General features: G+C 31.7%; 1 protein-coding gene across 4 annotated transcripts; it reads left to right on the top strand.

The window, feature by feature from the left end:
* Positions 1–6,684: 6,684 nt before the first annotated feature.
* LOC107491935 (auxin response factor 9) lies at positions 6,685–11,074 on the top strand. Of its 4 annotated transcripts, none has more exons than XM_052263182.1 (14): positions 6,685–7,207; positions 7,298–7,413; positions 7,482–7,589; positions 7,709–7,765; positions 7,944–8,111; positions 8,235–8,343; positions 8,453–8,543; positions 8,628–8,792; positions 8,891–9,004; positions 9,087–9,159; positions 9,261–9,387; positions 9,564–10,186; positions 10,284–10,471; positions 10,582–11,074. In XM_052263182.1, exons 1-14 carry the CDS (start codon positions 7,153–7,155, stop codon positions 10,706–10,708), a joined length of 2,121 nt encoding a protein of 706 aa, XP_052119142.1. In that variant the 5' UTR covers positions 6,685–7,152; the 3' UTR covers positions 10,709–11,074. The 4 variants fall into 4 exon arrangements, with proteins under 4 accessions (XP_052119142.1, XP_015968356.1, XP_052119143.1 ...); XM_016112870.3 differs by having other exon boundaries at positions 7,289–7,413; positions 8,235–8,325; XM_052263183.1 differs by having other exon boundaries at positions 7,289–7,413; positions 9,633–10,186.
* The last annotated feature ends 4,135 nt before the right edge of the window (positions 11,075–15,209 follow it).

Genomic DNA, 15,209 nt, shown 5'->3' with positions numbered 1-15,209 from the left:
TATCATATTTTGACATAAATTATATGAGGTTAATGAAAAATATATGCCATGACTTTACAAGATGTCTAAAAAGACAAAGGATGAATATGAGATGTGTAAAAAGTCATAATTAACATGTGTGTAAAATCAAATCTAATCCTAATGTATAAACTGTCATGAACGCGGGGTGTATTACTTGACCCACAATATTGAAGTAGAACGTAGGGTATGTCTTTGAAGAGAAAAAAAAAAGACGTGAGTAATCCTACGTAACTATAAAAAGAGCTCTCACAAATCAAGAAATTTCTTTATAAATAGGAGAAGAAACTAAATTATATAATATTAAATATTAAATATCAAATATTTAAATAAATTAAAAATCAAATAAATCAAATACAATAAAACAGTAAAGTAAAGTTCTAATTAATAAAGATTTTAATAGTCATCGTTGTCATTTTCGTGGTCCTATTGAGACGGTAGAGAAGGCAGTAATATCTGTGTCTTACTAGTAGTGTCACTGTCATTGGCACGCATCTGAGTCTCGTACACTGTCATCTGTTGTTCCATCTGCTGAAGTTGTTCCAGCTTCTTCCTCCACTCCAAGATGAGCTCATTTGTGCCCATCACATGTGTAAGGATCTCCTGATACCTCTCTCGAGTCTCGTTCAGCTCCTGAACCTGTTCATAAAGGTTCTGGGTGAGCTCCTGCACCTGCAGCCTCAAATCAATGCTTTCTTCGGGATCGACGGATCGACTGGTGGCAGAGGCAGACAATGGCCTCAATGTGGAGGGGCAGAGACTGCTGGTGAAGAATGACCCCATCCCATATATGCGGTTCTTGTATAGTCCTGAGGCGGTCTCGCACTCGCCAAATTGCATCAGGATTGACGACTAAAGCAACAGAGCCACTGGTGTCCTTCCCATTTTGCTGAGTTTGCTAAGTTGTGGCCTCCAGTCTCTGTGTGTAGGACTCCTGTGTAACCAATGTTATTATGATTAAGACGACAGCTATACAGTTAATTAAAAATTTTATATCACAAGATTAGATGTTTACTCACATAATGATCTACAGACCACTAATTAAAAAATCTCTCTTTGTTCTCCTTCAAAGTGTGGGTATACTTAAAGGTCTCCGCCAATGTCGCATTGCGATCAAACGACTTCGACTATACATGTTGTATTGAAATAATATGTTAAGATGCTTACTAATGAAATGTTAGAATATAACTAAGTTAATAACAAAATTAGAGAAGCTACATACCAACCTGGCTTTAGTATTCATGAAGGTTGTTGAGCCGCCGGTATACTTAGAAGACGACCTGGCCAATGCCCTGTTAGCTTTGTTTGTGAGACGCCAATACCTAAACTCTTCGTCGGTCTCCTAGTGAACGTAAAGAGCCTTCTTGATTTCTGGGCTAAGCGACGAAGTGACCACGTTCAACCTTTAGAATATGTTGCAGTTGCCTACCCATTTGATAGTCGTATCTCTTCCTAATGAAGGCATCATGCTCCTTGTCCCATATAAAGTTCACCTGCACAAAGAAATTTTGAAATTAGTTAATCAAAATATAGCGTATTAAACAAAATAGAAGATATAAACTAGCCAATAAGGTTTGACTATATTAAGTTTTATCCCCACTTTTAAAATCATCGCTCTTTGGTCTCAGAGGGAATCTTCTTGTAGCTCGACCATGGATGATCATACATCAGTTTGATGACGTTGGTCATCTCCTAAGTACATGTATTGTTGTTTGGTACAAATCTATCAATATTTCACAAACAAACTAATATGGCAATATAAATTAAAACTTCAGAAGCAAATAACCAGGATATATAGAGATTTTTTTAGAAATTTAAACAGAGCTTCATCTATAACTGGAATGCGACACAAACTCTATCCATCAACAATTAACTTAAGTTGCACTAATTGTTAACAATAAATGAACAACAATCAATAATCAATAAGCAACATCCATAAATCTACTAAACTATAATCAATAATCAATAATCAATAATTAGGATATATCAAATACTTTCAGTAGTTCAAACCTACAACCCTAAATCCACTAAAACTAGAATCAATAATCAAGAACCACTAATCACAAATTATCATACACTTTTAGCATATAAAAGAATTAAAGTAGTACTTACGTCGTTCCATCATCAGGCCAAATCGTCATCTGTACGATGGAAGGTGGTGGAGGGGCATTAATTAGCTGGCTTCCGTGAGAGGATTCTGGTGCCGGGTGTCCGTCGCTGAAGGCAGTGTTGCCGAGACAGTCGGCTGTTGAACGGATGGAGGCAGCACCGTCACCGTTGACGCAAGGACGTAGTTTGGGTTAAGCACCATGATGAACGGCTGTTTCGATGCACCCAAAATCTGTAACGTCACCGGGATAGTCGGATTAGAGGGAAAGGATCCAGAATTTCCAGGGGTACCGGCAGAAACCCTCTCTCTACCACGACCACGACCACTAGGCTGATTCGCAACACTTCTACCTGTTGCTATGTTGGCAAAGAGAATACCAATTAAAAATGTGCTAAATATATTCACAACATCATTCAAAATGCCTTATCAAAATAAATTACGTGAAACTTAGTTTAAAAAATACATTATCCGTTGAAATCAAATAAAATAAAACAGGTAAGTACACATTCCAACTTCAAAAATATTTAGCAATATATATTACTACATGTATAATTTTGTCCATATGCAAATAAAAAGTCTATCTCATTTGATTTTTTTTTAATTTATTGTCATTTCACTCTTATAACATATTGAAAATATGATATAATTAATTGCACTGACTATGCATAAAATAAAGAACTATTAGAATGATAGAAAATTAATTATTTAATTACACAGATAAAATTGGTTTAACCAAAAGTTGACCCTATAAAAGTAAGTTTAACCAATTTCATAAATATTTAGCAATATGCCTATTTGAACAAAATAACTTGAACTATGTGAAATATATGCATTCAAGTTTGAGCATCACTAATTTACTAAATTTAATTTCAATTCAAAACCAACAGCACAACAACAATAATATCACATCATTACAACATTGGAACTCATAAAAGTCTAATAAACTAATCTAATCATATCTTAACCACGTAAATTCACTAAATAGAAAAATTATTTCTAAATAAATCATAATACTAATTAACAACTAAAATATAAATTTAACGAAAACAAAAACAGAAATTTATTTACCGAAAAATACAAACACAGATGTGGATGGGAGAATGTTGGTGGTGACCAGCATTGTTGGTGGCGACTGGTAGAACTAGATGGCGATGAAAGGAAGAAGGGCTGTCGAAGAGGATGTGGTGGCGAGGCTGACACGCGGCCAGACTGCGACAGGGTGGGTAGGGGTTAGAGAGAGTGTGTGTGGAAGAAGAAAGGGGAGAGAGAGAGAGCGAGAGATTGAGGAGGCGGCGGCAGGGCTGCCGAAGCGGCGGGGAGGAAGTGGGTTAGAGAGAGAGTGGGAGAAGAAATGATATAGAGAGAGACGAATTCAAAATGAAGGGGGAGAGCGTTTGCACTTCGAAATTAGGGTAAAATTATCATTGGATTTATCGAACGTTGCTGGTCACCAAAACACGATGTTTTCACTAAACAGATCTGGCAGTAAATCCAATACTAAATTACGCGCCTATATTTTTCCAATCATTACCGACAAATTTATCGTCGAAAATATAAATCCGCTGATAATAATTTAACTTGACGAATTCGACGTCTTTCACCGCCGGTAAATCTGTTGCTATTCATCGACGCTATTGACGGCATCTGTATCTAGGCGCACACAAAGGGCAATGTTAGAGGACGACACATGTCCTTGCAATCATACTTTGATGTCCTACATAATAATCTAATCGATACATGTGTACAAGACATGCAAAATTTCAACTAAACTTCTTAATCTCAAAAAACTGTAATAACAAATACTTCTAGTACATGGTGATTCCAGATTTATCACTGAATAATATAATATCAAATAACAACATTATGTGATATTTACTAGTAATCTAAATCATTATTCTTATTGTACTCCAAAAGCAAAAATCATAATTAACAATTAATAACTATAACCAATCAATAACTATTATAACTAATAATATAAATTAATATTCATATTAATTACTAGCTACTCAATTTAATAACAACTATAATTAATAATTATTAAATTACTATAAATTTTAATAATTGATAATTATTAAATTAATTATTAATTATTAATCGCTATTATAAACACAAAAATTACTTACATATATAAGATATCGAAGATATTCTATAATGTAGTTTTCAATACGTAAGATGTCACATTTTTTTATCTTTATCTTTTCTAAACTCTACAATAAAAAATATATACTAACAATTAATGATATCTCTTTTCTATTTACTAATAATTAATTTTTTATAATCATTGTTTAAAAACATATACCGAAAATTAATAATAATTCTATTTTTTTCTAATAAATATGTAAAATAAAACTAAAATTACTAAAAATATACGCTAACTGTTATTAACAATAACAATTAATAATAAGATTATTTTTTAACAAATATTTAAGATAAAACTAAACTTAGTTAACAACATATGCTAATCATTAATAATACTATTTTTTAACTAAATATTAAAATAAAAGATAATTTACTAAAAATATATCCTAAGCATTAATAATAATAATAATTCTGTTTTTTAAAAACTAATTAAAATACCAGGCAAAATCCTAAAAATATGTACTAAAAATTAATAATAATTCAGTTTTATTATTAAATATTTTAAATAAAACTAAAATAACTAAAAATATAATTTAATAATAATTAAAGCTTCTAATATTTTATGTAAAATAAAAAGGTTTCTTAAAATAAATACTAATTATAAAGTGTTTTTTACTAGTTTTAGCTTTAAAAAATTAAATAATTACAATAACCAACTAGTAACAACAATAAACAACAATAAAACACTTTCTTGTGTGTATTTAGTGGTTGAGTTTGTGAGTTAATCTCTCTGCCGTTTTGTTCTTTGTAGTTATAGGGTGAGAGATTTCAATTTTGTGAGTGTGATATTTCAAGAGAAGGGAAACAGAAGAAGAAATGAGGAAAGATGGAGCTAGTTTCAGGTTAATTTTGAGTGGGAGAGAGAGTGTGTACGTGTCAGTCATGCAGAACAAAGCGTTATTGTCATTTTTCTGCGAACAACGTTGATGAGTTGCGGTTGCTGCCTCTCACAACGGCGTAATACACACCTTATGGGTAATTGTTTGGGGGTTACACCACTTTGGCCCAATATTATAAAATATTTTTTATTTTGAATTCTACAAAATTTCATTTCAACATTTGAAAGATTATATATCATGAATAATAGGGTAAACACTAAATTGGTTTTTTATATTTGGATTTAATTTTATTTTTGTTCTTAAGATTTAAAACTTAAAGGGTCTATTTGAATTTAAAAAGGTTTTATTTAATTTCAATGTAGTCACACTGTAAGATCAAAATTAAATAATTAATAGAATATTCTACATAATAGTAGTACAATAATAAAGTCAATAATTAGAGGAACAAATATAAATTTCAGAGGCACAAAATCAACCGTAAATGCATCAATATATTTATTTATCATTCTCTTTGGTTTTATAGAAAATATTTCATTTAAATTGTAAGAAAAATGATAAATAAATGTATTAATGCATCTATAGTTAATTTTATACCTCTGAAACTTGCACTTGTTATTCAAATTATTCACTTTGTTCTTGTATTACTGTCATGTAAGACATTCTGTTAATTATTTAACTTTGACTTCATAATGAGACTAAGCTAAATAATTTTTTTTTATTCAAATAGAATATTTTAAAATTTAAAGGCTCAAACAAAATTACGTCCAAATATAGGAGACCAATTTAATACTTTATTCTAAATAATAATTTGAAATTTAAAGGCTCAAACAAAATTACGTCCAAATATAGGAGACCAATTTAATACTTTATTCAAACAAAATTACGTCCAAATATAGGAGACCAATTTAATACTTTATTCTAAATAATAATTTGAAATTAAATATAGATTTGTCACTCTAATATTTAGTCTCAATTTAATTTTACTTTTATATTATTTTTAATTATTTCAAATAATTATAATTAGATTGAGTAAAATTAACTAACATAAAAATTAAAATTACATAATTAATAATTATATACCATATTAAAAAAGATTACATATTAATAATAATAGACTTTAAAATATTACATCATTAAGCATAATAACATTAAAAAAAAAACACATTGCATATTTGACACATTATCTTCAATGTAATATTTCTCCCTAAATCATATATTATTTTCCATGTAAATTTTAATTTCAAATTCCTTCGATTACCATAAATATAAAAGGTAGTATGTTAAAAAAAAGTAAAAAAAAAAAACACTTTATTAGAGTTGTTCTAAGAAATATTAGACCAGGTAGTAGCAACTTACCAGTTACCACTGATTGAACACATATTGTCAGTCTTAGTTTAAAACATTTAATAGGAAAAATCGTAATAAAAGAATTAAATAATTAATTTTTAAAATCTATTTAAGAATATTTGTAAAGAAAAGGAAAAGAAAATTGAAAGAATCGGAAGTAGTTTATTGAAAGAATAAAAATAGTAATTCCACCAAAAGGGTGACCAATGAGTATATGAGGAGAATAAATGAGAGTAGCAGTTGAATGCCGAATGTATGTGTTGTTATTTGTTAACTTGTCATTGAGAAGAGAGAAGACAGAAGACAGAAGACAGAAGCACGGTGGTCTGAGCTGCTCTCTTCGGGGAAGCAATCAACCACAACGATATAACACGCACCACCAGCTGTCACGAACCACCTTTAAACAGAAACTGCTTCTTCTTCTTCTTCTTCTTCTTCTTCTTCTGTAACCAAAAGTCGAATCAGCACTGGAAACACCTCATAAATTCGGTTACACTTGTTCATGTTCGTTACGGTTACCGTTACAGTTACACAACACTACTAACTACTAATTATCATTACATCATTATAATAACCGTTTTCTCTCTCTATACATGGGCTAGTAGTACTATTCCTCTTGACGCTCTTGCTCTTGGGTTTTTGTTTCTTCTTCTTCTTCTTCTTCTTCTTCTTCTTCTTCTTCTTCTTTGTGTATTGTGAATGGCGAATCTGGAGTGCAATCTGAGGGGACCTCCCACTCCTACAGCTCAAACAGGTTAGTTCTATTTCATAGGAGACTGAGAATGTAGTTTCTTATCTTAGCTTTTCCCCAAATTAGACATAAAAAGCTCTCAAGTTTGGATAGGTGAGGGAGATGAAGATCTCTACACAGAGCTATGGAAGCTGTGTGCAGGGCCTCTCGTGGATGTTCCCCGCACTGGGGAGAGAGTCTACTACTTCCCTCAGGGTCACATGGAACAAGTATGTATCTATCTGCTTCTCCTTCTTTGTGTTTTTCAGTCTTCTTAGTTGTTTTGGGGGTATTGCAGTTGCAAGCATCAACGAATCAGGAGGTGAACCAAGAACTGAGTCAGCAAATCCCTCATTTCAATCTTCCAACCAAGATTCTCTGCCGTGTTGTTCACATTCAGTTGCTGGTACCCACTCTTCATTATTACTTCCCTGGCTTGTCTGTTTTGTTTGTCCTTATTTGTTCATGGTTGTCTGTGTGTACGAATCACCGTAAAGTTATTTTTCTTTTGTGGAATTTGTGTAGGCGGAACAGGAAACTGATGAAGTTTATGCCCGTATCACTTTGCTTCCAGAACCAGATGTGAGGAATATATTTCTCTACTTTTCTTTTTTGCTTTTAGTCTTGTCAATCTATTTGCTTACTTAGACACAAAATTCCCGTTTTGTTTAGTCAATCTACCATATGCTTTCTCTTGTTATTCTCTGTTATTGTGATTCTAAATGATTTTTTAAATTTTAATCATGTGGATTATATTCAGCAAAAAGAGCCTACAATCCCTGATCCAAGTCCCGTGGAATCTCAAAGAGAAACGTTTCACTCTTTTAGCAAGATATTAACTCCCTCTGATACTAGCACACATGGAGGATGTTCAATTCGGCGTATGCATGCCACAGAGTGCCTACCTCCATTGCCATCACCTCCATCGGTACTTATCTATATGGGTTTTGTCAACTTTGTGCTGGATTAGTCAATGGATTTAATTTAACTTAATTCGGTTAAATTTCAATCTATATGCTTTGTTTTTATTCCTGCTCTTTACTCATTGTAGGATGCAGATGAAAATTCCCCACCACCATCCCAGGAGTTGGTGGCGAAGGATCTTCATGGGTTCGAGTGGAAGTTTAAGCATGTATTAAGAGGTAAAGGAGATAAAGGAGGTAATTATGTAGTTTAGCATAGAGTCAGGAACCGGGTATGTGAGGGAAATTCTCGTCAGATTGTCTCTTTTGCTGGCATTTTGATTGTCCATTTTTGTAACATGATCAGGTTCACCAAAGAGGCACTTGTTCACAACTGGCTGGAGTACTTTTGTCACTTCCAAAAGACTGGTTGCTGGAGATGCTTTTGTGTTTTTAAGGTTGTTAATCAAAGGTTATTAGTACCTTTTCTTTTATATGTTAGGCTTGATGCTGTGCTCTGGTTCTGATCCTGAATTTTGCAGGGGAGAAGATGGGGAAATGAGAGTTGGGATTAGGCGTCTTGCGCGGCAGCAGATCCCAATGCCTTCGTCCGTGATATCAAGCCAGAGTATGCATCTTGGAGTGCTTGCCACTGCTTCCCATGCTGTTATGACTCGCACCATGTTTGTGGTTTATTATAAACCAAGGTTTGTAAACATATTGAATTGGTTGTGGTTTGTGTCATTTAACTTATAATGCAACAGTTTGTGTAACTCTTACTTGACATACCCTTTGGAACATTCAGGAGTAGCCAGTTTATTATTGGCCTTAACAAATATCTGGAAGCAGTCAAAAATAAATTTACTGCTGGAATGCGTTACAAGATGAGGTTTGAAGTGGAAGAATCACCTGAGAGAAGGTATCCCCTTAATTGAATGTGTGTCATGGTGCACCTTCAAATTGGCCCCTTGTTGGCTTATTTTTTATAGCTTTTTGGTCAGATTTTCTGGTACTATTGTTGGGGTTGGGGATGTATCGCCAGGATGGTCAAACTCTCAATGGCGTTCCTTGAAGGTTGAACTTATTTCTACTTTTCTGCATGAGTTTTTGTTTTGTCAGTTGTTTCTCTGGATGTTGGCATTTACTCATTCTAAATCCTTTTGTGACATTACCAGGTTCATTGGGATGAGCCGGCAACGTTTCCGAGACCAGAGAGGGTTTCTGCTTGGGAGATAGAGCCTTTTGTTGTCTCTACTGCGTTGGCCAAAAGGCCCAGGCATGCTGATCATACTTCATCATCTGGTAGGAGACTTTTTACCATAGTTCTATTATGGGGGTGTTTCTGGATTTTGATTTTGTAGGGTAAACAAAGAAATCTTTATTCTTGAGATGTTTTCCCTCCAAAATCCTTACTTGCAAACACACCCTTAATAAATTGTTTGTTGAATAGGCTTTGACTCCAAAATTATGCCTTGTAGAAATTGCTTCCAACACCCCTGCTTCTGCTTTTTGGTTTCATGGATCATCCATGTCCCATGATCCTGCAGAATTAGGTGGTGCTGAAGTCCAATGCAAGGAAAACCAGGTTGTATGGTCCTTGAGGCAGAAAGAAACCAATGGCAATCCCATGAATAGCCACTCCAGTAGCTCTCGGGTTCGTATGGAAGGAATATGGTCTAATTCACCACATGTGAGTGTCCCACCAAACCCCCCAAACAACAATGCTGCTGCAAAACAAGGCCTTTCACCTATTTCATCTAAACCGAATGATGATGGTTTGACTCATGATAAAGTTGAAGTAGATGGTAGAAAGAAGACTGAGAATCCCACCAAGATCTTTTTATTTGGAGTTAATTTGACTAACAACTTCCGTAGTAATGTGTCCCTTCCGGAGAAAGAACAGGCTTGCTCTGCCATTGTTCCCATTGGTCCCAAAGAATCTACTCCCATTACCATTACTGCATCAGCCACTCAGAATGCTCAGAATTCCAACTATTCAGTGTCCGATAAGGAGCAACAGAACCAAATTTCTTCTGATGTATTGCCAGCAGAGAAGCCTAGCAAGCTGGCATCCTTACCATCCATGAGGACTCGAACTAAGGTATTAGTCTGAATATTCCTTTCACATTATTTACTTTAATTTTAACTCACCAATTTATATGGTTAATGGGAAACTCACATTTATTTTGTTTGAGAAGGTGCAAATGCAAGGTGTAGCTGTAGGGAGAGCTGTGGACCTAACCATGTTGAATGGCTATGACGAGCTTACAATTGAGCTTGAGAAACTGTTTCATATTGAGGGAGAACTCCGATCACAAAACAAATGGGCAGTTACTTTTACTGATGATGAAAATGACATGATGCTTGTTGGTGATGATCCATGGCCGTGAGTAATTCTAAAACTTGTCGCCAAACACCCAAATTTTTACTTGTTTCCCTGACAGATCTTCTAATTTTTCTCTATTTTCTTTGTCTCTCCCGTGTTGTTAATTGCAGGGAGTTCTGCAACATTGTGAAACGGATTTACATTTATTCAAGGGAGGATGTGAAGAAGATGAAGTATAAACTCTCCGTGCCTTCGTCGGACTGCGAAGAGACTTTGTTGTCGAAAGAAGAGACTTAAAAAAGTCTCATTTGCTTAACTGATTAGCTTTTAACTTGTTTCAGTTTTCTTGGTTTGGGGAGGGGCAGGGGTTGGGGATGGTTTGGGTTTGCTTTAACTTCAGAGTTCAGAGTAGTTGACTGATATATATAGTACTGCCATTAAACTACTTGATGAACTTGGGTTGAATGGATTTTATATAACCTGATATTTTGTGAATACCTAGTGTTTGTTGGGTGGTAGAAGCAGCATGAAAACATGGAGAAATTCTTGGATTTTTCATCCCATGCGATCATGCATGATCGTTAGTTTAACTATATATATGTGCATATTAATTAGTAAATACTTTTGTTGAGTTATCAATGGTTAAATTTGATTTTCTTAAAACATTCATGACCAACAATTAAGTTTGTGGTTATTGCTTTAGTGGTATAACTTTCTTTTATTATTTTCATTACATGGAGCATGAAATAACCTGTCCATGTCTCTGCCATTTTGAACAAGTGAGGTCTCTCATTTTCTATTTTTAGACGGAAATGTTTGACTCTATCTCTACCGCACCTCAAATATCATACACATTTTATAAAAATTAGATATATAAGAAAGAAAGTGAGAGTTGAATCCACAACTTTTTTTATGTAGTGACTTATAATAAGTGAATAATCACTAAACTAGTTAGTTAATTTAATAATTTAGAGCATTAGTTTGTTATTTTTTATGTTATTAATATGTATAAAATTTGAAATGATTAAATTTTATATTTACTTTAAAAAAATTGATATTTCTGCGAGTAGGATAGGGTTTAGAATTTTAGGGTACGAATATAATAGGATAGAATTTTAATAAACTTTTCAACTCGCAGATAGAGTTAGGATAGGGTCCGAACTCTACCCTATCCTACCCATTGCCAGCCCTATACACAATGTCTACCTTTGCATGCATGTTCTCTTCCCTCAGTTTCACCTTTCTTTTCATACATTTCCACTCTTCTTTCACTTTTGGTGGTGGTGAGGGGTGGTAGTTGGGGCAGGGATTGTAAACTAGGTGTTTTAAAGTTAATTAGGAATTAGGAGGACCACTAATGACTAAACCCACTTTTTTCTCATGCACCTTCTTTTGCCAATCTGTTTTTCTCACTGTTTCAATCTGTTTTAATAGTTATTCTCTTCTTAACAAAAGTCTTCTAATTCGTTATTGTAAAAGCATTATGAGCTAATTTTTTCATTTAATATTTTTTAAATTTTTTATTCATTCACTACTTTATTAAATAATTATTGATTAGAAAAAAAAATTACTCACATGTAAATGTTTAACTTAGGATGTTGAGACATATTATATTAAATAGTTTAGTAAAATATATTAAATTAACTAATAATTTTCAGTTATTATTTTGACACAAGGATATTTTTATATTAATAATTACTTTTATTATTAAAATCTTTAAGAAAAATTGGTTTTTCTAATAAAAATGGTATTTAGTGCTGTTGGTGTTTTTTTTTTTTGGGTCAAGTTGGTGGTTTAATATTGTTTTAAAACAAAAACCAATGCAAAAAAGTATGAGTATATGTATGAAAAATTCGTCTTCAAAGAAAAAATCATATCAAATAATGGATAGTTGCTCTAAGTTTTTAAATTAGATCACAAAGCAACATTAACTGCATATTTTGTTTACTTTTTCTTTGATTAACTGCGGGTAAATCTTCGGTGAAATATGAAGCATAAACATTGATATCGAACACGCAGACATAGAATTTTAGTTTTTTATAAGATATAGAGACAAAATATATATAAAATATTTTTTAAATAAATTATAATAATATTTTAATATTTTATTCATATTAAAATATAAATTAGGATAAACATATAGATAAATCAAATGAAGCTCAAGGTTATATCATTATTCCAAATGAAAAATGCTTATATACATGTCTGAATTCAGTTTTAAATTTTTGTAAATTGAAGCTATTTGATTTGATTTATATTTCTTTGGTATGAATCGAATCAATTGGGATTCGATTTAGGTATAATAACGATAAATTAAAATAGATAAATTCGATTTACTAATATTAGGAGAGGAACTTGCACTTAGTAAATTAAAGCAATTAATTTTTATTTACTATATTTGTTGCAACCCTAAATAAATCGAAGTTTTTTTTTTTAGTTTTTGTACACTACAGAAGAACAATTAAAAAAAATGCTGAGAGGGAATAAAATTTACTGATAAAAATCTGTTGAGTGTCTTTATCAAATTTTGTACAAATTTTGTTGAGTTTCAAAATACTATAATCCAAAAATTGGAACTGTATGGCATGAAACATGTGGAGAAGTTATTTTATAGAATTTCGATTTCTATTATACGAGATAGTGTGAAGTATGACTCCTTTGTGATAGATACTAGATACTAACAAAAACTTGCAAGTTTTATTTCATTGTCGGTGTCAGTTTTCTGAGGTGAGGACCCATAAGTTATTGGCCAAATTTGGAGATGTGGTGTGTAATTCAGAAGGATTGAACTGGAATATTTTGTTTGTGTGCTTATTTTTTAACTGAGTTTATGTGTCGCAATCATTATGCAATTTCGATTCATTTCTGAGTTAATTGTGTCGCAATTGTTATGAAATTTTGGTTCATTTCTGAGTTAATTATATCGCATCCATTATGTAATTTCAGTTCATTTTTTAGTCAATTGTGTCGCAATCATTATATAATTTCGGTTCATTTCTTAGTGAATTAAGATGCATTTGGATTCGTTGTCCTCACAATTCAAAACTCTTTCTCAACTTCCTCTTCATCTTCTACTACTTCTTCTTTTTCATTTTTTTCTTCTTCATCTTCTCCTTCTTTTTTTATTTTATTATAGTTCTTCTTATTTCATTCTCTTAAGAGGAATAAAACCAAGAAAAAGAGAAGAAAATATCAAATAAAAAAGAAGAAGAAACACATATTAATAATATTGTATGATCCAAAATTAATTTTGGATGTGTTTTTATTCATGATTGAGTCTTGTTTGTGTGCTTGTTTTCGAATTGAGTTTATATGTCGCAATCTTTATATAATTTTGATTTATTTCTGAGTTAATTGTGTCACAATTGTTATGTAATTTCGGTTCATTTCTTAGTTAATTGTGTCGCAATCATTATATAATTTCAGTTCATTTCTAAGTGAATTAATTAAGGTGCATTTGGATTTGTTGTCCTACACGATTCAAAACTCTTTCTCCTCATCTTCTACTTCTTCTTCTTCTTCTTTTTCATTTTTTTCTTCTTCATTTTCACCTTCTTATTTTATTTTCTCAAAATTATTTTTTATTTACTTTCTTAAGAGAAATAAAACAAAAAAAGAGAAGAAAATATTAAAAAAAAAGAAAAAACATATTAATGATGTTGTCTAATTCAAAATTGATTTTGTTGAATGTGTTTTTGTTCATGATTCAGTCTTGTTTGTGTGCTTATTTTTTAACTGAGTTTATGTGTCGCAATCATTATGGTAAATTTCGGTTCATTTCTGAGTTAACTGTGTCGCAATCAATTATGTAATTTCGGTTCATTTTTTAGTGAATTAAGGTACATTTGGACTTGTTGTCCTGCACAATTTAAAATTTTTTCTCCTCACATTCGATTGCAATAACAGCAATAACAGCAGCAACAAAAGAATGACGATGAGGAGAAAATATGCAAAAAAAAAGGAGGAGGAAGAGGAGGAACATGAAGAAGAAGATGACGACGATAACGTAGCGTGTGAACGTAAATGATTTGGTTGGAAGAATGATGTGTGCGCGTGTAATCACACTTTTTTTAATAAAAGTGATTTTTGTTAGTGTTGAATCTACTTAATTGAACTTGAATGATAATATTATTTGAATATATAGCAAATAATATGTTAATTTTTTCAATAATTTTTATTAAGTAACAGTAATATAATCTTCATTAGTAAATATAAATTTCAGTATAATTTTATGCTATTAAATGATTTTATTATATTATCATTTATGTATTTGAGTATAATGCTTTTTATACATAAAAAAAAACATTTCCATTTTATTGCTATTTACATTGGGAGAAAATTAAAAAGTATAATTGATCTTTCAATGGATTTAGTTATTATGTACTTTCTAAAAATATATATTAAGATTACGAGAGTGATCATGAGAATTAGATTAAACTGATAGGTTAAATTCGGATAATTTAGAATTAATTATTAAATTAATCTAGTTCAACTTTCAAAGTAAAAACTATTTGACAATAAATCGGTGAAAATAAAAAATTCTATCAAAAAATAGTTAATCAATCAAATTGGTATGATTTTTAGCCATTAATTAATTTAAAATAATAAATTATAAAACAAATTAATTTTTTGAAATTATATATTGTATACATACATTATTTTATAATTCAATTTGATTGAACTTCGGTTAAAATTTTGAACTTCTAATTCTACTAATTCGATAATTGATTTACTATTTTAAAATTTTGGTTAAATTATTATTAGTCCAACTTTTCAAACTTTTTTATTTCAATAAATA

Source organism: Arachis duranensis, chromosome 6 (genome assembly GCF_000817695.3).
Source record: "Arachis duranensis cultivar V14167 chromosome 6, aradu.V14167.gnm2.J7QH, whole genome shotgun sequence".
NCBI lineage: Eukaryota > Viridiplantae > Streptophyta > Magnoliopsida > Fabales > Fabaceae > Arachis > Arachis duranensis.
This window is presented reverse-complemented; position numbering and strand designations above follow the sequence as displayed.